This window comes from Aspergillus ambiguus, assembly GCF_047715705.1.
Source record: "Aspergillus ambiguus strain CBS 117.58 unplaced genomic scaffold BDV59scaffold_40, whole genome shotgun sequence".
Taxonomy (NCBI): Eukaryota; Fungi; Ascomycota; class Eurotiomycetes; order Eurotiales; family Aspergillaceae; genus Aspergillus; species Aspergillus ambiguus.
Window position 1 is genome coordinate 9,326 of NW_027395553.1, and position 23,738 is coordinate 33,063.

The 23,738-nt window shown below is 47.0% G+C and overlaps 8 protein-coding genes across 8 annotated transcripts; 5 read left to right on the forward strand and 3 right to left on the reverse strand.

Moving 5' to 3' along the window:
* On the forward strand, window positions 1-316 carry BDV59DRAFT_186109 (uncharacterized protein). Its single transcript, XM_073690966.1, has one exon. The coding sequence runs from the start codon at window positions 8-10 to the stop codon at window positions 296-298; it is 291 nt and encodes a 96-aa protein (XP_073544325.1). The 5' UTR covers window positions 1-7; the 3' UTR covers window positions 299-316.
* A 1,455-nt stretch (window positions 317-1,771) lies between these two features.
* Window positions 1,772-2,530, forward strand: BDV59DRAFT_115488 (uncharacterized protein). The gene has a single exon (XM_073686678.1). The coding sequence runs from the start codon at window positions 1,874-1,876 to the stop codon at window positions 2,387-2,389; it is 516 nt and encodes a 171-aa protein (XP_073544326.1). The 5' UTR covers window positions 1,772-1,873; the 3' UTR covers window positions 2,390-2,530.
* Window positions 2,531-4,098: 1,568 nt separating this feature from the next.
* BDV59DRAFT_195543 (FAD binding domain-containing protein) lies at window positions 4,099-6,258 on the forward strand (the record flags this gene model as incomplete). Its single annotated transcript, XM_073692589.1, has 9 exons — window positions 4,099-4,303; window positions 4,358-4,438; window positions 4,500-4,648; window positions 4,709-5,191; window positions 5,231-5,325; window positions 5,394-5,727; window positions 5,815-6,090; window positions 6,127-6,140; window positions 6,174-6,258. The coding sequence occupies 9 exons, from the start codon at window positions 4,099-4,101 to the stop codon at window positions 6,256-6,258; spliced, it is 1,722 nt and encodes a 573-aa protein (XP_073544327.1).
* A 388-nt stretch (window positions 6,259-6,646) lies between these two features.
* On the reverse strand, window positions 6,647-7,720 carry BDV59DRAFT_195544 (fumarylacetoacetate hydrolase family protein; the record flags this gene model as incomplete). The annotated part of the gene is made up of 4 exons (XM_073692590.1): window positions 6,647-6,848; window positions 6,937-7,039; window positions 7,118-7,463; window positions 7,526-7,720. The coding sequence occupies 4 exons, from the start codon at window positions 7,718-7,720 to the stop codon at window positions 6,647-6,649; spliced, it is 846 nt and encodes a 281-aa protein (XP_073544328.1).
* A 946-nt stretch (window positions 7,721-8,666) lies between these two features.
* Window positions 8,667-9,799, forward strand: BDV59DRAFT_195545 (Glyoxalase/Bleomycin resistance protein/Dihydroxybiphenyl dioxygenase; the record flags this gene model as incomplete). The annotated part of the gene is made up of 5 exons (XM_073692591.1): window positions 8,667-9,090; window positions 9,121-9,189; window positions 9,249-9,352; window positions 9,431-9,675; window positions 9,739-9,799. The coding sequence occupies 5 exons, from the start codon at window positions 8,667-8,669 to the stop codon at window positions 9,797-9,799; spliced, it is 903 nt and encodes a 300-aa protein (XP_073544329.1).
* A 2,460-nt stretch (window positions 9,800-12,259) lies between these two features.
* On the reverse strand, window positions 12,260-12,605 carry BDV59DRAFT_186113 (uncharacterized protein). The gene has a single exon (XM_073690967.1). The coding sequence runs from the start codon at window positions 12,589-12,591 to the stop codon at window positions 12,319-12,321; it is 273 nt and encodes a 90-aa protein (XP_073544330.1). The 5' UTR covers window positions 12,592-12,605; the 3' UTR covers window positions 12,260-12,318.
* A 69-nt stretch (window positions 12,606-12,674) lies between these two features.
* Window positions 12,675-13,553, reverse strand: BDV59DRAFT_186115 (Zn(II)2Cys6 transcription factor domain-containing protein). The gene is made up of 4 exons (XM_073690968.1): window positions 13,360-13,553; window positions 13,279-13,293; window positions 13,130-13,221; window positions 12,675-13,065 (listed from the first exon to the last, which is right to left on the reverse strand). The coding sequence occupies exons 1-4, from the start codon at window positions 13,395-13,397 to the stop codon at window positions 13,037-13,039; spliced, it is 174 nt and encodes a 57-aa protein (XP_073544331.1). The 5' UTR covers window positions 13,398-13,553; the 3' UTR covers window positions 12,675-13,036.
* Window positions 13,554-21,317: 7,764 nt separating this feature from the next.
* BDV59DRAFT_186116 (uncharacterized protein) lies at window positions 21,318-23,196 on the forward strand. Its single transcript, XM_073690969.1, has 2 exons — window positions 21,318-22,105; window positions 22,183-23,196. Exon 1 carries the CDS (start codon window positions 21,574-21,576, stop codon window positions 21,766-21,768), a length of 195 nt encoding a protein of 64 aa, XP_073544332.1. The 5' UTR covers window positions 21,318-21,573; the 3' UTR covers window positions 21,769-22,105; window positions 22,183-23,196.
* The last annotated feature ends 542 nt before the right edge of the window (window positions 23,197-23,738 follow it).

Consider the following 23,738-nt stretch of genomic DNA (forward strand, 5'->3'; position numbering starts at 1 on the left):
CTTTACCATGATAGCGACCCAGCAAACTGGCCCAGATCAGAAGGTCCGTCGACATTACTTCCTCCGATCAGTGGGGTTTGAGATTCCCCCTCTTCTATGGCAAAGAAAACGAACTCGGGAACATCCGAAACCTGTACTGCGAAAGTCACGGTATATCGCAGTTCTTTGTTGCAGAATCTATATCTTACCGGTGTTGGCTTTGACAATAATCCTGACTATTAATCTTCCCCATCTATACCTCGGATGTACGATACCAGGACCCGTCACAGAAGTGTCCGTAAGTATGGCTTTGTTCTAGGTTGCAGTAAAAGTCCAGGAACTTCTTATAGTGAGTAGCACGGGAACTGTGGTTCTGGATGTTCTATGATACGAGTTGTTCGGTCGCGGGCTGCCTATAGGGATGATCCCGGGCGGATTTCGATTTAATAACCTTCAGTACTTCTGGTCGTCTGAACTATCGGGTTCGATATCTGCAAAATTACCCCTTTCTACCAGAGTACGCCTGCTGAGCATCATTGCACTTGGAGGGCTGATTGCCTCGTTTGCTGGACCGGCGTGTGCTATTCTCCTTATCTCTCGTGAGCAGTTTATGCCGGCTGGGGTGATGACGTTCTACAATTCTGGACCGGAACAGAACCTCTGGCCATGGAACCTGGCTTTTCCCCATAATAACAGCACCGCAGGATTGTTCTGTGGTAGTTCGAGCACGTCGGGTCATCCCTTCTGCTCTAGTGGGGGTTATTGGGCACTGCAGGGTCCAGGCTATATCAACGACACCGAAACCAAGTGGAATATAGTGACCGGCGACATCGTCCGCGGTCCCCAATTGCCCGATTATTGGCATATCATTGGAACGCGGAGAGGACAATCATGCGGGACATCTAGTCTCGGGTATAACATGATGGACGCAATCGTTCAAGCACGGCTACTGGACGACTGGCGTGATGCAGCCATCGAATGGGAGTATAATTCCATGCACCCGAGGCTGAATAACTTCAATTATTGCACCGATTTCTTTTCAGTCGTTTATAAGGCACATATCCCAGCCACTAAAGTAGCATGCTCTTTGGGGCAAAACCTCTCTCGCAGCGATACTGTTGTGAATTTCCCCGTCATTCCCGAGAATGAGTGTTCGTCGGATGTCAGGCCATGGGATGTTTCCGAGCTGAACTATTCCTCTACCAGTTGCACTCGGTCTAACTGGTTTGATTTACCGCGGGAATTTGGCGTGGAAGGTACAGGTCTTCTTGTCGAACTGCCATGGGTGGATGAGACCTCGAGAGTGGTCGTTGGCTGTTCCATTGCTGCCCGATGGGGCCAGGGTCGGACAATACTGGGAGTTCCATCCACATTAACTTATCCAGGAGAGGACAATTACCCTTCTGGATTACGGACAGGAGCACTTACGAATACGAGTCTTGGATGGTTAATTATACAACCAACTCTTTTAAGCCGACTCACCTTTTCCCCTCCCAGCAGGTGAAGTTGGATAAAAGTTGGCTAGATATCTTGGCTCCGACTGCTCCTAATAAACCAGAGCTGAACACGCGAGAAAGTCTCTTTCAGTAGTGGAAGCTGATAAACAGAGTTTTTGACAATGCCTCCTTCCCTACCCAAACAGATGCATGGAATGAACAAGACTACGCCAGGGGGAGTCACACGGTAATCCTCGAGTGGATCGTGAATCTCGTTGTTTTGGATGGTCTATCACGTCATGGGATCACAAGTATTCTCGATGCTACAACTGATGACCCTGCCAGTTGGAGTGTTTTGGGTTATAAAAAGATGATCTGACTCTTCTACAAGGCTTCTCACCAATAGTGGTCCATTGGAACCACCAGATTTTAGAGACCCTATTGAGCGAAAAGCTAAGATGTTCATTTACGGCTACGCATACAAGGCCAGCTCCCCGACGGACTATCTCGCTGTTGGACTCCTACTCTTACACATTCTTACTGTCATAATACATATCATCATTCGAGTCTGGCGGGCGCACTCCTCGGACTCTTGGGAGTCAATTTCCAAGTTAGCCGGCCTGCTACACAATTCTCAAACGGAATCTAGGGCATTAGTTAGTTCTAGTGCTGGTGTCCAGAACCTATATACATACGGAAAGGTTGGGGTAATCAGGGTGGTGGAGAAAAGAGACACGACTATCGGACCGATGTTGTCAAACGTGGAGATGGTCTTTGGGGAGAATCTTGCAACAGAAACGTTCTTAGAGATGGGTAATGTGGCCACCAAAGCGTCATGTTCATCTACAGCAAGGTCGACGACCTGGCCATTAATGGTAGAGGCAAACCGACATAATGCATTGTCTAGGGACCATACCGCCTCGGGTATAACTTATAGTGAATTAAGACCCGATGAACTGTACGGTAATGATTAGAATTGATGTAAGTAGCATTATGATAGCGTCATCATGAGCTTGGGCATGTGCTCCACAGAAGCTATCCAAGGACCACGGTCCCTCAACTATTCACGACTTTCGCAGTATTTGGGTACGGACACCCTCGGTGAGTATCCCACATATGACTCGGCTGTATGATATTATGGTGAGATCTGGCATGGCAAGGATTCACGTCTGATCATTTTTTCGTGAAATAGGATAACTGGTCTCCGTTAATGGAGCCGGGCGCCACTCCTCCGGTTGATATCTATCCACTGCTCCACTACATCCCGCAGAAACTGCTTGGCAATTGGCCTTCGAGATCGTAGGACGTGGGGGCAGAGATGGACGACCTCTATGCAAGCATGCTTGACCATGTACAAAAGCGCCGCAATTTGAAGAGAAGCTAAGTATCACTCATGGATACTGGTAGATCAAGAGGAGAAGCTCAACCTCGACCGTCACCAACTCTATTTTTTTAGATGGCGTATTGATGGAAGGGGGCTCCGATACCACGAGCTCCCTATTCTGGCATTTATCCATGCGATGATCAAATGGGGTCATGTTCTCCGAAAAGCGCAAAGAGAGATTGACAATGTCATTGGCGAAGATCGAACCTCCGGTTTGGTCAGACTATGGACAGCTGCCGTACATGGCGACGATCGTGAAAGAAGCCCAGATGTGGCGGCCTGTCCTGCCTCTTGCCTTCCGCTGCCAAATATAAGCCTTGTCTCTCTTCCTTTGTCGATAAGTAGAAATATATAAAGCCAAAAGGCACTCAAAGATGATTGGATCGACGGATACTTCATCCCCAACGATGCCACTGTCATTATTAACTCGTGGGGTATGCATCACGACGAAACTCGGTTCCGAAGCCCCGATATCTTCGATTCCGACCACTACAAGGGCCAAACGACGCCGACGTCCGAATTCACCGCTGCAGCGGACTACGAAAGCCGTGATCACTACGGCTATGGGTCAGGACGTCGAATCTGCCCCAGTATTCATCTCGCGAAACGGAATCTTTCCTTAGCAATTTCCATACTTACCTGGGTGTTTTCGATTGAACCCGGCTTGGTTAAATAGGGTCAACCAACCAAGTATAACTTTAGCACACGCATTGAGTACAGTGAGACCTATCCAATGCAACATGATAGTTATAAAGGGCCTGACCAGTTAGCACAATTGGAAATGTCCACTGTATAAGTACACATAGAGTTTGCCCAATGATAAATCTAAATCTACAAGTCACTATAACTATATATAAGGTTATGCCATGTTCGACTCGATTTCGTGATGCTGTCGACAAGAATTGTTAATACGGCGTTCCCAGGTGAGATACTCTCCCATCTTTTCCAGTGCAAGGTGGAGATCTTAATTGCCGAGTGAGCAGTTATGACTGGCTGTTGTCGGCACGAAGGGGTCTGTTCACTTGGCCATCATCCTTTAGCCCCAGAAAATCGTAAGAACATGGATGGCCGAAATCTGCACGACGTTTGGCCGACGGCTGAAGATCAGGGAGGTCGGACTATCTTCGGCGCAATTCGGGTATACCCGACTCCCTGACTCTCAAGCTTTGCGGGCTGCGAAAACAGTCATCACGGAGATTAGTTCATTCTATTCGTCGTTGTATAACTGCGCACATCTGCTTCAAAAGACGCGCTACTCATCTGAGATACTACGTTGTTGCGCTTACATATTCAGGCAACATGATGCCCTACCATACCAACGACAACGGCTCGGCCGGCATGACCCAGCCCGCCAGAGCAGATTCCCCGCCAATAGACAGCATACCAGTCAACGCGCAGGGCAACGGATCCCCACACGACTCGTACCATGCAGTCGATACTGAGTTTCTTATTGTCGGCGCAGGCCCTGCTGGCGCGGCATTGGCTTGCTTTCTCGGGTCACATGGTATGTACCTCCATTCGTATGGGCCCGTCACTAGGGTTGTACTTAGTTATGAAGGACTGCAGGGCATCATGATAAGCAGCGCGTCAGGAACAGCGAATACGCCTCGCGCTCATATAACCAATATGGCAGCACTGGGTCAGTAATCTGCCAACTTAGCAAGCATCATGTGGTCGCTGACACGAACTGTTGTCTTCAGAATGTCTACGGGATATTGGGTTATATGACGAACTGGGAAGACTCGGATCTAAGGGAGCAGACCATATGCAACACACACGATGGTGTCATAGTATAGCAGGTGAGGAGTACGCACGCATCTACTCATGGGGAAACGATCCTAGACGGAAGGTGAGTGATCAAGTAGCTTCTCTTCATTTATCGAGTGAGAATAACTGACGGAATATATAGGGGGACTATAAACTATCGAGTCTATGTGATCCGTTTGATCTGCCGCAAACTATCTTGGAGCCGGTTCTGGTTCGGCATGCAGCTTCAAAGGGCTTCAAATGCCGCTTCGATTCGGCACTGGTTTCCTTCACTAACGACCCTAATACCGGTTTGATCACCGCCAATATTGAAGACAAGTTGTCCCACAAGGACTACCAGATTCGAACGCGATATCTCTTTGGGGCGGACGGTGCCAGAAGCGAGGTGGTGAAGCAGCTTAACCTGCCTCTGATAGTCCAGCCGAGCCAAGGAGCAGCAATCAACATCCTCGTGAAAGCCGACCTCTCCTATCTGGTTAAGAGCCGGACGGGCAATCTTCATTGGGTGATGCAACCGGATCGGGAGCATCCCGGTTTTGGCTGGATGGGGATTGTTCGTATGGTGAAGCCATGGAATAAGTGGATGTTTATTTTATTCCCTGATCCAAACCGCGATCGATCTCAAGTGAAGCCTTCTGAAAGTGACCTTTAGCGACGAGTTCAGGAGTTTATCGGCGATGACACACGAGCAGATATCCTGAGTATCTCTACATGGCACATTAATGAGATCGTCGCAGAGAAATACTCAGAGGGCGATATGTGAGTTTTAGCCCCGTCAATTCCATTAGCGTGATATGCCGCCTCTGACCATACTTACTGATATTCAGTTTCTGTCTCGGAGACGCTGTGCATCGCCACCCTCCATTTAACGGGCTTGGATCAAATACCTGCATCCAAGATACCTTTAATCTCGCTTGGAAGATCGCGTATATCCACAAAGGGTTGGCGTCGCTGTCGCTGCTATCCACCTATTCTGTTGAGAGACAGCCTGTTAGTTACTCGATCATCACAAGAGCCAACCAAGCATTTCGTGACCAGTATCTCGTTTGGAGGGCACTCGGCATGCTGCCTGTAGACGTGACGGAGCGGATAATGATTATGGATGAGCTGAAGAGCGCAACGCCAGAAGGGGTAGTCCGCCGCCGGGCCCTACATGAGGCAGTCAAGCATACCTCTCATGAATTCCATGGCTTGGGAATCGAGATGAATTAACATTACATGAGCCAAGGGGTCTACACGGCTGATGAGCCCAAGCCATACGCTCTGTCGGGACGAGCGGCCGAAAATAGCGTCCTGTTCCATGAGCCAAGCACTTATCCCGGATCTCGACTGCCTCATGCCTGGCTCAACAAATCGATCCCCGGGGAGCCTACTTCAACAATCGACATTGCCGGTCACGGCTCGTTTGTCCTGTTAAGTGGAATCGGTGGTGGGTTGTGGAAAAAGGCGGCAGGGAATATGAGCGCCTTATTAAAGGTCCCGATCACGGTGCAGTATATTGGATTTAGACAAGATTGGGAGGATGTTTACTTTGAATAGGAGACATTGCGCGGCGTAGAGGAATCAGGGGCCGTGTTGGTGCGGCCTGATCGCTTTATTGCATAGAGAGCACCAGAGGTTCTCCGGAATGCTGAAGAATGTGAGTGGAAGCTTCTAACAGTTATGAGAAGTATACTGGGCTTTGCCGCATAGTTCCTACAATGTTATATCTCTTTCGGACCCTGGCCTAGTTTATATATGATGTGCTTTGTAGCTGAAAACGCAGACGTGTATCTTGCGCGGCTCTTTGGGCCCTGCGTAGAACTATTTCAGGCAAAAAGACCGCTTAAAGTACGGGGGAAAGATACTCTATCATTTATTAATAAAAAGGATGATCAACACTATAGTTTTGAGGATGGATGACTCTGCTAGGAATCTGGAAGGGCGTTTATTGTTATTCTACCACTAGGTCATAAAGATTGGCCATGGGTCAAAGCTACCGTAACAGGCTCCAACATCTATCGCTGCAGTGACCGGCAAAGACAAGATATTCGATTTGACTGAGACATCATCAAACAATATCTCACTGTATAAGTTACATCTACTCATAGTAGACTTTGTTAATCAATGTCCCGATGTTCTCAATCTCCACCCTCATATTATCGCCGTCTTGTAAAACAATCTTGGGTGTACGCATAGCTCCAATTCCCGGGCCTGTTCCGGTCATTATAATCGTGCCTTTTTCTAGAGTGGTTCCCTGAGATAGAAACGCAATAGTTTTTGCAATATCAAAAATCATTTCCCTTAAAGGATATATTTTAGCTATATCGTGGAATTGACAGCGGCAGCAATTTAAAGGGACTGTAAACTGACCTGGTGTTCGAGGCTTACACCACATTGCCATTGTAGATTGCTCTTATCTGGAGACTATGCGGATCGCCAATGGCGGATAAAGACACAAGAACCGGGCCAAGTGGGCAAGATCCATCAAGACCTTTCCAAGGGGTCAAGAATCAGTGCTGTGTGGACGAGAAATCGCTAGATATAAGGAACAAGCAGTAGGGTGGCTTACCTTTCGAGAAACACCATTGGCTGTTCTTGAACTGCTGCGTTCGGGCACTAACATCGTTGCTACATGTATACCCCAAGACATACGACATTGCCTCTGACTCCGGTATATCGCGACCTGTCTTGGACATGACAATTAACAGCTCCGCCTCATAGTCGCTGGACCCATCCTGTGCAATCTTTAGTACATTTATCTTTGCAGGGAAGGGCCCGTTGAGAGCCGTGCGTGGTTTAATAAAGAGGACTGGTATATCCGGTATCGGCATGTTCGCCTCTTTGGCATGGTCGCGATAGTTGAGGCCCATACATCGAATGACAGGCACTTCTTCCATTCCAATAGGAGCCAGAAGCTGGTTTAAACGAAACCGTTAGTTTGAGTTTTGAATTAAGCCTCGGAAGACAGAGTACATACTCTGGCAATGTGCAGAACGGTGTTGGTTACGGTGCCATCGAAGATTGACCCTTTGACCAACTTGACTGCGATCCTCTCCCCTTTCAGCACTGCTATACCAACATCAGGGTACCAGGTTGGATCGACCTCGCCAAGGTGAACTTGGCCATCTTCTTCGCTGATAAATCGCACAAGGTTTGTCCAAGTAGGGGCCATTTCGTGAATGCTTCAGGTGGGACATCTTCCTTGAGGCTGGGTGCACTGGTCCTTTATTTCTTGGGGAGCGGGATTTACTTTGACAAGTTAGGGCGTAGAAGGACTAAATCGATGCCGAAGGATCCACTGCGGTGACTCCTTGGAGGACTAGAACAAATTCGGGCCATTTCAGATAGCAGCAATGCCCTGCATAAACCAAGCGGGGTTAACAAAGAATTGTGCGCGTGCGATGTAGAGTATCCTCGACGGAACTTCGCGCGAATTTCGGTTGAATTAGAAAGTTCAGCTAATAGGTTAATTACGATTAGCATCGATCCTAATAACTTGATAATGGTAAAAACGTAATCTTTACGATGTTGACCATCTATGATAGGTCTTAATTGATTTGTCGACATTTTTAGGATTCTGAGGTACTACAAATAATCCCGACCAGCTACCCTTACCTTCAGATTAGATTATCAGCTACTCCTTATTCAGGATATATGTTGCAGCACATCCCAATTATGGAAAGAATAAAGGGATATAGATTTGAGTATTACGATAGAATCTTGCTTTTTAGCCACATACGCCAGGCAGTCTCATCGAGAGCCGCAATTGCGACCAACTAAAATACAACAAGAGTGACCTAATTTGCGGCTCATTTGTAGTCTTTATCTAGAGGAAATCATTCCAAAGCCAATAGCACGGTGAGGCAATGCTCTCCTACACATCAGTATATTCTTGCGTATCACAATTTCCCGGTTGCTAGTTCCAATGTCACTCTGGCCAATGGACCGAAGATAGTCCGTACAAGTCGGGCCATATTCGGACGAGCCAAGAGCCGCTTCGGTCAAGGTACAATCGCATCAACCCCACGATCAAGAGGGATATAGATATATCTCCATGCACCTTCTATTAGCAACTTTACCTGTTCGGAAGTGTCCTATACTTCGATCGATAGTACTAAATGACAGCCTCAAACAACGGACCGCGAATCAACCTAGTTCGTATTACGCACGTCTTCTATACTCATAGAGAAATTGATGCGGCCCATCAATTTATGCTAGACTTTGGATTTCAGAAAGTTAAGCGTGTGGGTAAGGATATCTATTATCGTGGCACTAGCTCGGAGCCATTTATATATTGTGCGCGACAAGGCGAAGAGGATGCGTTTAGAAGGGCCACCTTCGTCGTGGAATCCAAATCGGATCTTGTTGCTGCGACAAAGCTACCCAGGGCAACGTGGATCTACGACTTGGGCGATGCACCGGGTGATAGGCGCTGCGTCACCTTTTATAACCCCATTGACGAGTTCCTATTTCACCTGATTCATAGACAAAAGCCAAATTTAAGTGAAAAAGTGCTTCCGCAGCTACCGTTTAATTTTATAAGTTATGAGTATTGCAACTCGTTATATAAAGATATCCAGACTTTTTTCAAGCCAACGGACAAACACCGGGCAGGAAATCGAACCCAACGATTCGCCAAAGGTAAGCGGCGCTATCCAAAACTTAAAGAAGCTTTTACTAACGGGTCGCGAACCCAAAAGGACCTGCCCCAGTTCACAAACTAGGTCATTTTAGAATGTGTGTCACCGATTTTACCAGATCGTTGGAGTTCTATACTACGCATTTCAATTTCAAGCCGAGCGATGTGAGTTCCTCTTCAATAGATTCAACATTTACGACGCTCTATATATACTGATCCAGAGCCCTTTGCACTATGATATAGTTAGTTCACGATTCGACCGAACGAGACATAACTGCCTTTCTACACCTAGACCGGGGCCGTGAGTTCGTTGATCACCATTGCTTTTTCTTATTTGAAGGACCTAAGTCCCACGTTTACCACTCGTCATTTGAGACGCATGACTTTGATACGCAGGTACTGGGATACGACTGGCTCCGCAGCAAGGGGTACGAGAACTGCTGGGGAGTCGGGCGCCATATTATAGGCAGTCAGATCTTCGACTATTGGTATATCTCATTATATCCAACCACCTGTTTCAGAAGATATTCTTAACACGCTGGTCGCTAAAGGTTTAACCCTTCTCGATTTATTATCGAATACTACGTGGATGGAGACCTGGTAAATAATTAGCTACCGACCAATCGATCGCTTGCCTCACCAGACAATTTACATGTTTGGGGTAAGACTCGGAGCATAATACGGTATAATTCGGCTACTATAACTTATTATCAGGCCCAGATCTACCCCCTTTCTTTCTACAGTAACTAGGGCTTTCATACTCGTGTCCTATTCTCGGCATAATTAGAGAGGTAAGAGTGAGTGCATACACAGTATAGCATAGTATCAGGCTCAGTATATAGTAGGAAAGATCTATTCCCTCTTCCTAGTCGAAAGATATAGAATATAAAGAGCTTGAAATTTATTTCACCTTCTCTCGCCTCGGAATTCGAACCTGACCCTCCTGGGACGGGACTTAGTCCGTTATCAACTGGATGCGGAGGGACCTCTTAAAGCAGGTTGCCTATTTTGCTAGATTATAAAAGACTGTACATTTGAAGGATCAGTTTTATATCAGAGCATCTGGCTACCTTCATTTCCTCTCCTAGACTACAAGCTAGTATACCGTGCATTGTATATCGTATCACTAGATATACTCGTGCGCCTCAGGTTCGCAACATCAGGGTTTTGGATATACAATGAGGCCTCAAACGTGCTAAACATCGACAACACTGCAGTGTCTCATGACTGATAGTTCCACAGGTAAATTGAAAGAAACTGTCTGCAATATTCCAAAAGACACTCTAAAACACTTCGGAAATAAAGGTTGAAGGGTGTCGGGCTAGGCCTGGTTTCCTATCTTTTGTTTCAACCCTCTGAACTGCCACAGTGGCTAATTTCCATTCTCTATAACACCCGGACGTCCGGTGATACACGACCTGGCCTCAGGAATACAGCGGAGAGTAAAGAAGACCTATAAGCGTTGACTGGCGCTACTTAATACCCCATAAGGTAAACAGAGTAAAGACAATAAGGAAGTTAGGGTAAAATTAGTCCAGAGAAAGAGTCTATCAATATAGATTTCTCCCAGCAAATAAGCTATGTAATCCACCTGGAAAATCAAAGGTAGGCCAGTCAAAGGCCTAATCGAGCTAATACATTGGGTCCACGATATTAGAGTCCGTGGTGCCCAAAGAGGCCTCTAAGCTCTGGTTCCCATTGGGATATAAGGACGCCATAGTATCAAATATTTCTATGGTATCAGGACCTGGATATGGTGGAGCACCGCTTCGAGAGGTAATTTCTAGCTCGGGATTAATATAAGCGGAAGTACTGAGTAGGACATTGGGTATTTCTAGTAGGTATTAAGTGGATTGTCTGAGTCTCTGTATTGCTATCGCGTCGCGCTCGATGTAAAGACTCTCTCGATTCGAGCAAATCTGGTTAATCAATCTAGTATTTTTCGATGCTCGTCTCGAGGCTTCTTAAGAGGATAAATAAACTCGGTTCTCCCTTTTTTTGTGCCTGATTTCCAATTATTCCTTAATTAACTCTAGGTTTCTCTGAAGAGCGTTCTGGATCTTCTAAAATTCTATGCATCGCTTATAAGTTAAGTAGAGAACGTCGAAGCGCGATATTATTAGGCTCTAGCTGGAATGTGCTCGGGTGAAATATTTGCGAACCAGTTGCACAGCTGCAGCAAGCCATATAATACTTGACAGGAAGGGATTGATATACTGAACGTGCTCCACGCAGCTTTGATTAACGATCCTCAAGATGCGATCAGCTGCCTCATAATATTGTCGACGTGCTCTATTCTCTGCGTCGGACGAACATAAAGTCGTCCGGTCGGCCTTATTTCCGGCAAGCTGACCGCTGCTCGTTCCAGGCTGGTAACTTTGAAGAATGAATGCATCGTTTCTGTAGATCATCAAATACGCGAGCTGAGTCATTATGTAGATATTATAGACAGAATAATGCTGCTAGCGCTAAGATTCTATTTATCCTTGAGTCGGCACCCCGAAGGCTAAATATTAATCGCGATATTGAAAATGACTGGATAAGGCCAGACTGAAGCAGCATACTGCATTTGCAAACATCTCTAATTCCGAACAACCTTCTATAGGAGATATGGATCTCGGAGAATACTAGTTTGGCTTTCGATGACGATGACGGGCGTAATCATTATTATCTATCGTAGATACGGGTTGCATGTCACGAACAATTTGTGCTTTCTTTATGAGGGAGTTTATGACAAGGTACCACGCTTTAGGGGAGAGACTACCGCTCTCCTGTAGGGCCTTTCACCGTTAATTTAGATCTGTTTCCATAAAGCAACTGGCGGTAAGCTATCTAGAGAACCAGTGGGCGTTGTCAACTGGAAGCAATACTTCCATATAGTTCCAGTTAATGGCTGTCGGTGTCCGACGGATAGTGCTAGCAAAAACATCCATTTCCTAAATAGCCCAGAACGCGCGACGTCTTTCCTCGTCTTCTTATAACTAGATAACATCCTTTACTCTCGAAGTCTTCCTAGAATCAATATAATGCAAATTCGATTTATACATCAAGCTCACACACAGTTCTAGAGACCTTAACGCTTTGCCGCGAACGCCCTAGGTCAACTAGCAATGCGTTGCCACAATAAGAGCTTAAATAATACAAAGCGGCGGTATCTCATCGTCATAATCCATAAGTGATTTATTGATGTATGTGAAGGCGAGGTTAAGAAAATATGCAGGCTGGCGGACATGAGTTGCTGCTGGCTGGACCAGATCGCTGCCCAGGCCATTGATTATGCGCGCAGCGAACCGTGAGCTATAACCGGCTATAGAGGCAAGTAGGGCGGTCAATTCAGAGCAAGATCTGATAATAGAAAGCTTTTCCGCAAATAAAGGCTGGTGAAAAATATTAATAGCGACCATATTATTAAAGAAGAGTTGGATCCTGTTAATACAATCAGTCTACCAAAACTCCATGTCAACTAGATGGCAGCTAACAACATTACATTTGGTCCATGGTATCCTGTGAAATACCTAGCACTCTGCATGCCTGACGTGAAACATCGACCTGGCCATCTGAAGAGCTCGGGCTTTGCTTCTGAGTCTGATCAGAAGTTGCGACTTGGTGAGATGGATGGAGTACGAAAGGCAGATCAAGCATATCACGTTGCGTATTACGTTGTCGCTCTCCTTCCCGCATCTCATTCCCGGGCATGATGGTGTGGGCCACGTCTCCTGCAGCCGGCCCATCTTTCTCTACCATATCGCCCAATGTATCGGAGATACTCAGTTGCAGATTGGAAGAAGCAGCATGCCTTTTGTTAGAAGGGTGGTAATGCTATCTGGTCTGTGATCTTGTATTTACATATTAGGGCTTTCGCTTCTTTTGTAGAGACCCTAAATATCGTCAATCTTACTTCCGCCTGTCGCTGAACTTAGAACGGCTGTAAGCATCTCCTACCGATTTTAGGGCCCGGCCTCGCCGGGCATAGAGGATAATTGCATATCTGGCCCGTTTGATCACAGACCCTACATTGCGGAAATATTCGGTCGCTGAAGATATGTTATTCACAGATATCACAGAATAGATTCATTCCGGCCGCTACGCACCACTTGACCTTCCTCCTAGTCACAGACAGGCGCCATGAACACTTTTCCGCCCGAGCATTAATAGATTGGAGCGACACTCACCTGCGACACGAGTGACAGGCCAAAGCAGATGAGGGCATCTTTACAAGAGGCTTTCTAGACCGATCCTGCAGTCATCCTCTTCGAGTAGGCGCCCAAATCAGCGAATATTGGGCACCGATTTGTTGAAAGTATCAATGAGGTGAATCCAGCAGATCGTACAAATCCGGATCTCAAGGGACTAGAGTGCTGCGTTGCGAAGCCCGTGTGTATCAAGAGAGTCAGTATGCGGGGTAACCTGTGATCCACCCGCCCCGCGTCAGATAGATCACGTGAATCAAGAAGTTCGACCGAAGATGGTCCGGTGCCCCACTGGGTTGTGGTGGTAATTCTGGGGTGCGGGTATGTTTCCGACCAGACTACCCTTCATACCGCAAATCCAATTCAGCATAGATAATTCCAAGTAATTAAGTTACTTGGAACAGCAAATGTAAATACGGGATTAAATTTTGTCGTTATAAAGTGCGGATATACTCCAGAATTTTGTTATAACTGTAGGCATAACTTTATGCACTAAAATACTTATAGAACAATTGCTTCTCAGTATATAGAATGGCCGGAAGATCTGTACACTATCTTCTCCCTTTACCGTTAAGACAACGTGTTAACGTTGCCACTATTGCAGGACTACTTGCCAGTAGAGCTTCTATTATGACCACTCAAATTGCGGGTGCGATTTATATATAGTAGTTCTATATCAATAGAATATTATATATGAACCCGACCGATAAAGTTTATGTTAATAGTAGAATTATATCTTTTTACTAATAAAATAATAAGAAATCCTTTAGCGTTCTGAAATTCTGGCTTACCTACCTCTATTATTTTATAATATTCCTAATATAGTTAGTTCCACTTCTAGATATATTAACTAAAATAAATTTCTGCAACGCGGGCGCTAAACCTAATTCAGAAACCGAGATACTCTTTTTTTTAAACGATTATAGCTCGCCAGTACTGTAACTTTATAAAATGAAAATTATATGATTGTATTCAGCGTAAAAGGCTCTATTAAATAGCTATACTTCAAAGCAGCTAGCATGTTCTTGAGGGGTTGTGTTGATGTAGTATCTTGCCCACTAGAATATTACTAGTGGTGTTCGTCGTAATTAGCTCTATTAACTAATAAAAATTAGAATATGACGATGTGCTGTTTTGTGGTGGTCCCGTTACTGTGATTCCTTACTAGACATTTGGCCACAGGACCCCTCGGGATAGGCTTATTCATCGTTCACCTATTCTCCCCCACAATATACCATAACACGCTCGAGTTCGACTATAGAGACCCCGGGGTTCGTTCAATCAGTTTCCACACCAATCAATTAACTGGCTCTATTGGTTATATTTAAGACTGGCTTGTATATCAACATCTCGCCCTGATAAATTCTCTTACGCCGAGAAAATCAATTTTAGGGTGGCTCGAACCCTATTGGTCAGTTACTACGGATGTTACCATATTTCTTAATTGGGATATATCTCCCTTGCTTTGGTATGAACCGCTCCTCTCCTATTACCACTTCTACTTACGTCTATGGGTCCTGCGAATGTCCCCCTAATCCCACCTACAGTAGATTCAACTCAGTCACTGAGACAATCTCAACCCGTCAACCCGAATGCCCCTAAGAATCATTATGTTTGGGCTGGGGCCAACTGCCATAATATTGACCTCAGCGTTCGGGGTCTTGACCATTCCGGCAATCTGGTCTGTTGCGATGTGGCTATTCACCAAGAAACCAATAGAAAAGCCGATGAGCCCTTCGAGCCAATACGCAAGCCTACAATCGGCGCTAGTGGTGGTGGGTTTGGCAGCAGCAGTGTTACTGGCTCCCCTCCACGCACTGCTTAATTTTGGCGAAGGGGCACAACTTCTGATCCTGGTAGGTATTCTGGGTCGCCCTGGGATTTCTGCTAAACTGCTCATTGCTAAAACACCGAGGTTTAAAAAACAGTCCTTTATCCTCCAAAGCGTTTGCTTACTGTATGAGCATTCTCCGACCCCACGATCACGATTATGGCTTCCAGGAGTAGTGTCCTGCGGGCTGATCCTAAATAGGTATGTCTTGAGCCTCTTGTTTGGGGAAACAAAAGAGTATTCGATATGGACACAAGCTACTCTGGTGGGAATATTGGCTGTTTCAGTGGCATCAGCAAAGTGGGACGACCTACTACCCTATTTCACCAAGTTGGACGAGGGCAAAAGATTTACCGCGTCAGTTATAGGCCGCTTAAGCTTCACCTGGGCGACTGAACTCCTCTCACAAACCTATTAACAGCATCGGGACTTGAGAATCAAGGATCTCCCAAGGCTTGATCCCGGGACTTAGGCAAGTACGTTAGTCCATTTGTTCCAAGCGGCCCAATTGCTAACACCAGCAAAATCATTGTGGCGAATGGTTCTGCATGCCCAGAAGTGGCCACTCACTGGGCTTACTGCTATTACGCTCGCTGCGTCTCTGAGCAACTTTTTACCTCAGTATTATTTTATTCGTCTTCTTTAGTTCCTAGAAGTCCTTTCAAGTAATCCAGACCGAGAATTTTGAGTTGAAGTCTGGTATTGTGTGGTATATTTCGGTTTTGCTCTTATTACTTCTAAGATTGTCACCACCTAGCGTCGGTAGACTGAGACCCTCGTCGTTTCTCGCGTTAATACGCAGCTTAGTACAGTGGCCTTTCAGAAATTATTGCGTCTTCCCGACACCTACACATTAGCCCAGCGTTGTCGGGACCAAGGGAACAGGAAGGCACGTTCGCGCAGCCTAGAAAACGGTAGAGTGGCTCTGCTAACGGTGGAAGCCATGCGTGTTGCTAAAGGAGTGGCACAGATGTGTCAGGTCTGCGATATTGTACTTTAAGTCGCTCTAGTTGGCTTGGTCTTATTTCAAAGGATCGGATAGTAGCTAATGCTGGTTAGGGTAGTGGCAATCACTCCGACTTTTCCACTACAGAGATATGCTGCACAAAGACGCTCTGAGGCCCAGGCTATTTTGCGCAAATCATACAGAGTGCGAGTAGCTCAGACAACGGAGATAGTCAGTACACTTAAAGAAGTGCAGCTTCTCGCTCTGCAGAAGATATAGAAGGGAAAATTAAACCGTTCACGCGACGTGGAGCTGCAGAGTTGCACCGCTGATGCTTAGTAGAAAGTTGTGTATAATACTGTCTGCCTTACGCAGGTAATTCTCTTATCCACCGTTGTATTGGCTGCGAATGCTATGGGTAATATCACCCGCACTGCGTCGGCAACTTTTACTGTTACTAACTTGTTGACTTGGATGAGGACTTCATGCTCACAAATACCTGAGCTATTGTCGGCAATTTCCGAGGCCAGAAGGAGTGCCCGATGTATTGGGGACTATTTGCAGCAGCCAGAACGGCCACTATACGTCATTCCATCACTATAGATAGAACTCAAAGGCGCCACTATTGCCTAGCTAACTGTAACCTCTGATCATTCATCGTTCAAATTGAGAGACCTAAGCCTGAAGGTCCCGCTGAATCAATTAACAATTATATCAGGACCTACGGGTTCAGGAAAAAGCTTACTACTCAATGGAATCATCGGAGAGGCCAAATTACTCGATAGGGTCATCAAAGGTCCTTGTCTCTTAACATCAGACTCAAATAAGTATGTTTCTGTGGAGAGGCCCTAGATTATCGAGGGAACTATGGCATATGTCTCGCAGCCTTTTTGGGTTACGAAAGGAACGATTCGGGATAATATAATATTCGGATGTCCATTTGAGCAGCAGCGATACGAGCATGTACTTTTTGCTTGTGCCTTGAAACCAGATCTCGAGGTCCTGGATAAAGGAGATCTCACCCTGATAAACATAAATAGGGCATGCCTAAGCGGGGGCCAGGTATCGCGGGTTGCTCTCGCACGCGCTCTGTACTCAAGGGCACAGACACTTGTTCTTGATGACATACTAAGCGCCGTTGACATACACACGGCCAATCATATTTGCCAGTATGCGTTAACTGGGCCCTTACTCAATCAACAAATAAGAATTTTGGCAACGTGCCGTGTTGATGTATACCTTCATCGAGCCGAAAATGCCATCTTCTTGGATAGAAATGGAGGATATCAAGCAGGGCCTGTCCTTGATCATCTCGACACATATATCCGAACCCCTAAGGGTACCCCTGCAGACAGATATAGGGCCCTAGTGACCCGGGGGGACACAGGAATAATCACCAAACGGGATCATGATACATAGAAACAGGAGGGTGGTCGAGGCTGGATAGTGCTCAGAAAGTTTCTCCGTTCTTGTGGCACGCCGTTTCTCTGGGGTTGTACTGTGGCCTTAACGGTCACGCATAGAGCTCTTATTCTGGCACAAGCAAGTAGCCCAGCAGGTAGTTTTTGCCAAAGCTAACAAAGTTGCTAGGAGAACTAGGTTAGGCATTAGACCCAGCATCCTGAATTCGGTATCGCATATATCCTAGGGAATAATCTCGCGGTTTCGATAGTGGCGGTGACGGTCAACGCAGTACAATATTATACAGTTCTTAAAACCAGCCTCCGAGGGACACACAACATTCTCAGCCAATCCCTACATTCTGTGGCCTATGCAAATCGACGGTGGCTTAATAGCACTCCACTGGGAGATATCTTAAGCCGTCTTACCGACGACTCTGCAGCTGCCTACGCTAGGGCAGGTCCGTGTCTGCTCCAAGGTTTAGACTCAATAAAGGGAATTACAACTGTTCTTGTTGCGATTTTGCCCGCGAGCCCAATAATGTCTTTTTTGAGTGCCTTAGGGTCCTGTCTCCAATATTTAGCGGTACCTCAACAAACGGCAAGGAGAGTAAAACGTTTGGACGGGACAACGACTGCATCCATTACCCAGTATCGAGTTTCTACAATAGCAGGACGGAAAACGATTAGGGCGTTCAAAATGGCGGATATGTTTACCCAGGAGCATTTTCAGAAAATAGATGACCGTTCCCGCGTGTCCATGCATTTACGTCACCTTGAGAGATTGGTCAGCTTCCAGGTCGGCATGGTAATAGTCTTCATCACGATCGCCACCACCATCTTTATGATATATAAAAACCATAACGCCTCTAGCGTAAGTTTTGTTGTTAGGTTCACCATGAGGTTAGCTAGTCACTGGATGGCTATAGTACAAACATCAAGCCAGCTAATCCTTGAAATAGAAGCCCCAGCTCGGCTAGCTAAGTATGCTACTGATATTCTTAGAGCGCATCCTTTGCCTAGACGTCAAGAAGGCATCCCTCTAACATGGCCGACGCAGGGTTATATAAAGTTCTCCCGGGTCACGGCTCGATATAGGCCCAAATCGCCCACTGTTCTAGAGGACGTAACTTTTCAGGTAGATACTGGAACTACCGTAGGCATCGTTAGGCGCACGAGATCCGGCAAATCTTCCCTAGTACTCTGCCTTGCACGGTCCCTCAACCCCCATATAGGGACGATTATAATCGATGGTGTTGATATTGCCAAGATCCATACAGCAGAGCTTCGACGGCGAGTCGTCTTCCTCCCGCAGACCCCGCTCTTGTTCTCTGGCTCCCTACGGGAAAATTTGGACCCCGAAGGGAAATATGAAAACGAAGAACTCTTAAGCGCTCTAGCCAGAGTTCGTTGGCCGGTAAAACAAGAAAGTAGTCCTCGCCAAGACCACCCTGGTCCGTTGGACTTCCCCATATTAGCTAGTAGGGCAAATCTATCCCAGGGAGAACAACAGCTGGTGAGCCTCGCCCGGGCTGTTGTCATACGGCCGAGGATTCTGGTCCTTAATAAACCAACGTTGTTTGTCGACAAGGATACCGAGAAAGGGATCGGAGAGATCCTCCAATCGGCTTTTCGACCTCACCGTCCAACCATTTTGATGATTGCCCATCGCCTGCAAACAATTGTCGATATGGATCGCGTAATGGTGCTCGACAAAGGGCGAGTGATCGAGTATGACACTCCTGCAAGGCTGGTAGAAAGTCAGAATGGGCTATTTCGCCGGATAGTAGAGGAGGATCCGGTAAAGGATGCACTCAATGCCAAACTGCAGCAGCCCCGGTCGGATAATCGATATGACCCTATCTATTAGGCAGGGTGACGTACTGCGCTATGTAAGCGTGTTGCAATCGTTCACCGCTTAATAGCGAGGTTTCCCCGCTGGTTACATACATATACATCCCTAGAGAGGACATGGTCAAGTCCGATATTTTCTCAACAAGCCACCTATACAATCGCCAGAACCTACAATGTCTCCCGAAGATACTCTAATTCTTCTCATATATGACGAACATATACTCACAAGTCGCCAGAAAGTAGCTAATAGGCACAGGGCTCTAAGGCTAGTCGCTACCATCATTCGACTCTATGGTAGTTACCAATTAAAACCGGTTCCACTGCCTGAGAAGCCCAAGCTGCACCCAGGGCATGCCAGTGTGATTATTCCCACTATTGATATATCTGACCAGTTGATCACTACGTTCCGCACCATGCTCGTTAATGGCCCCAGGGAGATCATCGTCGTAACCACTGCAGCCTTAGTTGGTAATTTAGTCTCTCTATTAGAGGATTATCTGCCAGAGAAAGATCGTAGAGGTATTCCTTTTCGAATACTACACATACCTCGCCCAAACAAGCGAGCTCAAATGGCCCATGCTATAGAGCAAGCCCAAGGGGAAGTAATTGTGCTAGCGGACGATGATATCTTTTGGCCTCTGGCCCTCCTGAAATATCTTCTAGCAGTACTCGACCAGAAACCCAACGTCGGTGGAGTCGGAGCACTCGAACAAGCGTATGGACTAGAAAACAGAGCACCTAAAACCATCACTATGTGGGAGGCTTTCGAGGCTCGGCGCCTTGATATATTTAACAATTGGGTATCAGCGTCTACTTATTTGGATGGCAGTGTAAGTATCCTTTCTGGACGCACCGTGGCATATCGCGCGAAAATCTTGAAAGATAAATGCTTCCTTCATGCTTTCACACACGAGTACTGGTTATTTGGGCGCGTTCTTTTGCATCCTGGGGGCGACCAATTTATTACTCGTTGGATTTTCAACCATGGGTGGGACACGTACATCCAGACCGCACCAGAAGCCTTATTTTCCACTACCGCAATGTCTGATAGACGACATATCTACCAAGTGTTACGCTGGTTGAGGAGCGCAAAGCGCTGTCACATTAAGCGCCTCTTTACCTCACCACGACTCTGGAAGTACGCACAAGTGCTGCAGTGTCTGATCAAAGGAGCCCTTCACTGATGCTCTTTAGGTTTCCATATCTCACCTATACCACAATCAACTCTGTCCTAGGCCCTCTTTTATTTGTCTGGAAGGTTTCATTGGCATTGAGAGTTTACCTGTCGGAGCCTATCCCCAGCGGCTTTGGACCTAATTCTCCGTCAAAGTAAGCGACGCCATTTCCTGCTCAGCAAGCTATAGGTCTAATACCTTTGCAGGGGATCCCTTGTCTTCTGGACTTGGTTAATTTTCCCGCTCTTCGGCTATATATCGTACGGTTTACAGCATCGGTGGTGGTTGAGACATTTGTGGGCACAGCGTGTTAAGGACTTGACATATGCAGTAGTGCTGAACTTTTACATCCCTGCAACTCTTCATTATGTAAGTCCGCCTCTTACTTTGATAACTTGATGGGTGATATGCTAAGCCTTCACAGACTGGGTGGGGCTCTCGTAATGCCTAAACATCTGTCCCCTCTCGGCGAGGCAACCGTACTAGGCGGTCATGTAGCGGGGACCATCTCGGACACTATGTCCAGTGCGGGATTTCAGTCATGCATCCATGGCAGTATGGATAGTTTGAGTTTGTTGGCGATTTTGATAGACTCCTCTGTATGGGCTGCTAGCATGGATGAGTGGACGTCCTATGGAATGCGCTGCAGATAGCAGCACTAGGGCTGATTTGAGAGACATATCAGTTTGCTCGATTGGGACGCGTAGGTAGAGTACAGTGCCACGTCAGTCGCAGAATAATGTCAAGAAGGCTTTTACGAATAGCGGGGTAGCTGCAGCTACCAACCTATCCGCGATATCCATTCATTAGCTGCATGGTGGGCTTTTCAGGTCGATACAGAGGGGTAGCCCCGGACTTGTCTCCCCAATCCCAGTTGAATTTTCCACCTGTTTAATTTGTGATAGCATTATCGCTCTCTGTTTTATTTATGATTTATCCTACGTCTGTCTCCCTATACGGAGGTTATCGAAACTGATCACCGTGAACTGCATGGCTAGGGCACTGACGGCGATAGTACTAGCGACTCAAAATCCCACCCGCCAATTTTGCGTGGTGGATAAGGATGCCTCTCCTATTGCTGCGTGGAATTCAGATCAGCTCCCAATCATTGAACCCGAACTTGAAAATCTCCTGTTTTGCGGTGATGATGCACCGGCGCCTGCGCTGATAGGGAACGTGCCCTAAGATCGAACCCAGACCTGGACCCGATACGCAATATCTATCCTACCGGTCGGAAGAGTCGGCTGACCAATATAGCCTTCTCGGCGGATGTGTGCCAGCATATAAGGGAGTCGGATATCGTCTTCAATTGCGTTGATACCCCTTTGGACATGACAATGCCCGGAGTCCGGGAGGGGCAAGACAGTGCAGGCAAGGAACGCACAAGTGACCATTTCAATGGGCTCGACTTGACAAACTTAAAGACGGTCATCCAAACCATCGCACAGGTGTCAACAGGTACAAGATCATTGTGCAAAAGAGCACCGGGCCTTGTGGCGTTGTCCCTTGGATTCGAGAGACAGTGCGTTCTACACCGATGCTGATCGACCACCTGTGTAGGGAGATTCTCACACTAACCGGCGGCGATGATACCCACAGTTGAAAGAAACTGCCTCCCCAAGCACTTCCTTCGACATTCCTCTCCAGCCCCGAGTTCCTGGCCCAATGCACCGCCATCAACGCCCTCCACCCCAATCGTATCGTCCTCGGTCATGTCCATAGGCGCACCAGCACCGGCGCCCCAGACAGTATCCCAACTGCCGCATTAACTGCCATCAAACAACTCAAAACCCCCTGTGTCCCTACCTCCCGAATTGTAACCACCGACACCTGGTCCTCCGAACTCACTAAGATCGCCCCCAACACATGCATCGCTCAACGCATCACCAGCATCAACTCTCTCGGCGCATTGTGCGAGGCCACTAAACGCCACACGTCGTGGGGTTAGATCCGCGAATCGGTCCGCTGTTTCTACGCGCTGGGTTCAGCTTTGGGGGCTCCTGTTTATCAAAGACCTCTGCTGCTTGGTGTATCTGGCTCGTAAGTTCGGGCTACACGATGTAGCCGCATACTAGCGGGGGGTGATCCAGATCAATAAGGCGCAGGCCGGTCGCGTGGCGTACAGGATTACGGGGATAGTGCCATTCAGTATACGTGAGAAGCCGCGTGTGGTAGCTATTTTGGGGTTCGCGTTTAAGAAGAACACAGTGGATGTTAGGAATACCACTGCCCTCCTGTTCGTGAGGGTGTTAGTGCGATGTAGCTTGCGAGTGAGGGTGTTTAATCCGTGGGTTGCGCGGGAGCAGATTGAGAGATCATTGCAGTTGTCCTATGGGAATCTGAATTGGGACGGGGACGGAGAATGGGCTGTGCGCCAGATCAGTGTGGTGGATAGTGTCAAGGCGGCATGTTGGTGGTGTTGTGCGGTAGTTTTACATACAGATTGGGATGAGTTTGCCTGGGGGAGGGTCGACTGGAGGGAGATAGTCGAGCAGATGGAGGAGCCAAGGGTAGTTTTGAGGCCGGATGGCTCATTGGATGAAGGATTGATGAGATAGTTTTGGGTTTAGTGTCTTGGTGGTGGGAAAGGCGGATTCCTATACTGCTTATGCGTAGTCTAATTGGTCTATTTTCCTAAACTACCAGTGTCCTATACAGTACAGACCATAGATTCTGTGCCTCCCACTTCACTCAGGATGGCTTCACCGTCTCTTCTACTTTAGTCGACGTCTAGTTCATCCTCACTATCAACCGACCATGGACCCCATACTGATACAACACATCCGCAACATCACCTTACCATCAAGTCTAGTCGTCATCGCCACAGTCGTGTTACTCTCCAGCAAAGCTCCGGGGGCTTAATTCGATCGCATAGATGGTTATATCTATAACTCCGACTGGCGTGTACTTTCAGGGCGGCGTTGACTAAAAACTGGCGAATTGGCAGCGTTGTCAGATAGAGCGACACTTGACGCCCGAGAACCAAAGACGCTTGACGTGTGGCACATAATATACGAGGCTTATCACATGTGAGAGAAGCACGTATATATAATTATGGTACGCCACTGCATCGGACTGCGTGAAGCCGAAGTCAGGAGTGCCAAAGGCCGTCTCGAGACAGCACTGTAGAGATTCTACAAGGTTAATTTGTTTTA

Excerpts from the sequence above, each read along its gene's own strand:
- BDV59DRAFT_186109 (XM_073690966.1), top strand. The coding sequence starts at position 8 with ATGATAGCGACCCAGCAAACTGGCCCAGATCAGAAGGTCCGTCGACAT.
- BDV59DRAFT_115488 (XM_073686678.1), top strand. The coding sequence starts at position 1,874 with ATGTTCATTTACGGCTACGCATACAAGGCCAGCTCCCCGACGGACTAT.
- BDV59DRAFT_186115 (XM_073690968.1), bottom strand. The coding sequence starts at position 13,397 with ATGCCCTCATCTGCTTTGGCCTGTCACTCGTGTCGCAG. Across the intron at positions 13,066-13,129 it reads GAGGCCGGGCCCTAAAATCG|GGTCTCTACAAAAGAAGCGA; the intron begins GTAGGAGATGCT and ends GACGATATTTAG.
- BDV59DRAFT_186113 (XM_073690967.1), bottom strand. The coding sequence starts at position 12,591 with ATGGTCGCTATTAATATTTTTCACCAGCCTTTATTTGCGGAAAAGCTT.
- BDV59DRAFT_186116 (XM_073690969.1), top strand. The coding sequence starts at position 21,574 with ATGGCTAGGGCACTGACGGCGATAGTACTAGCGACTCAAAATCCCACC.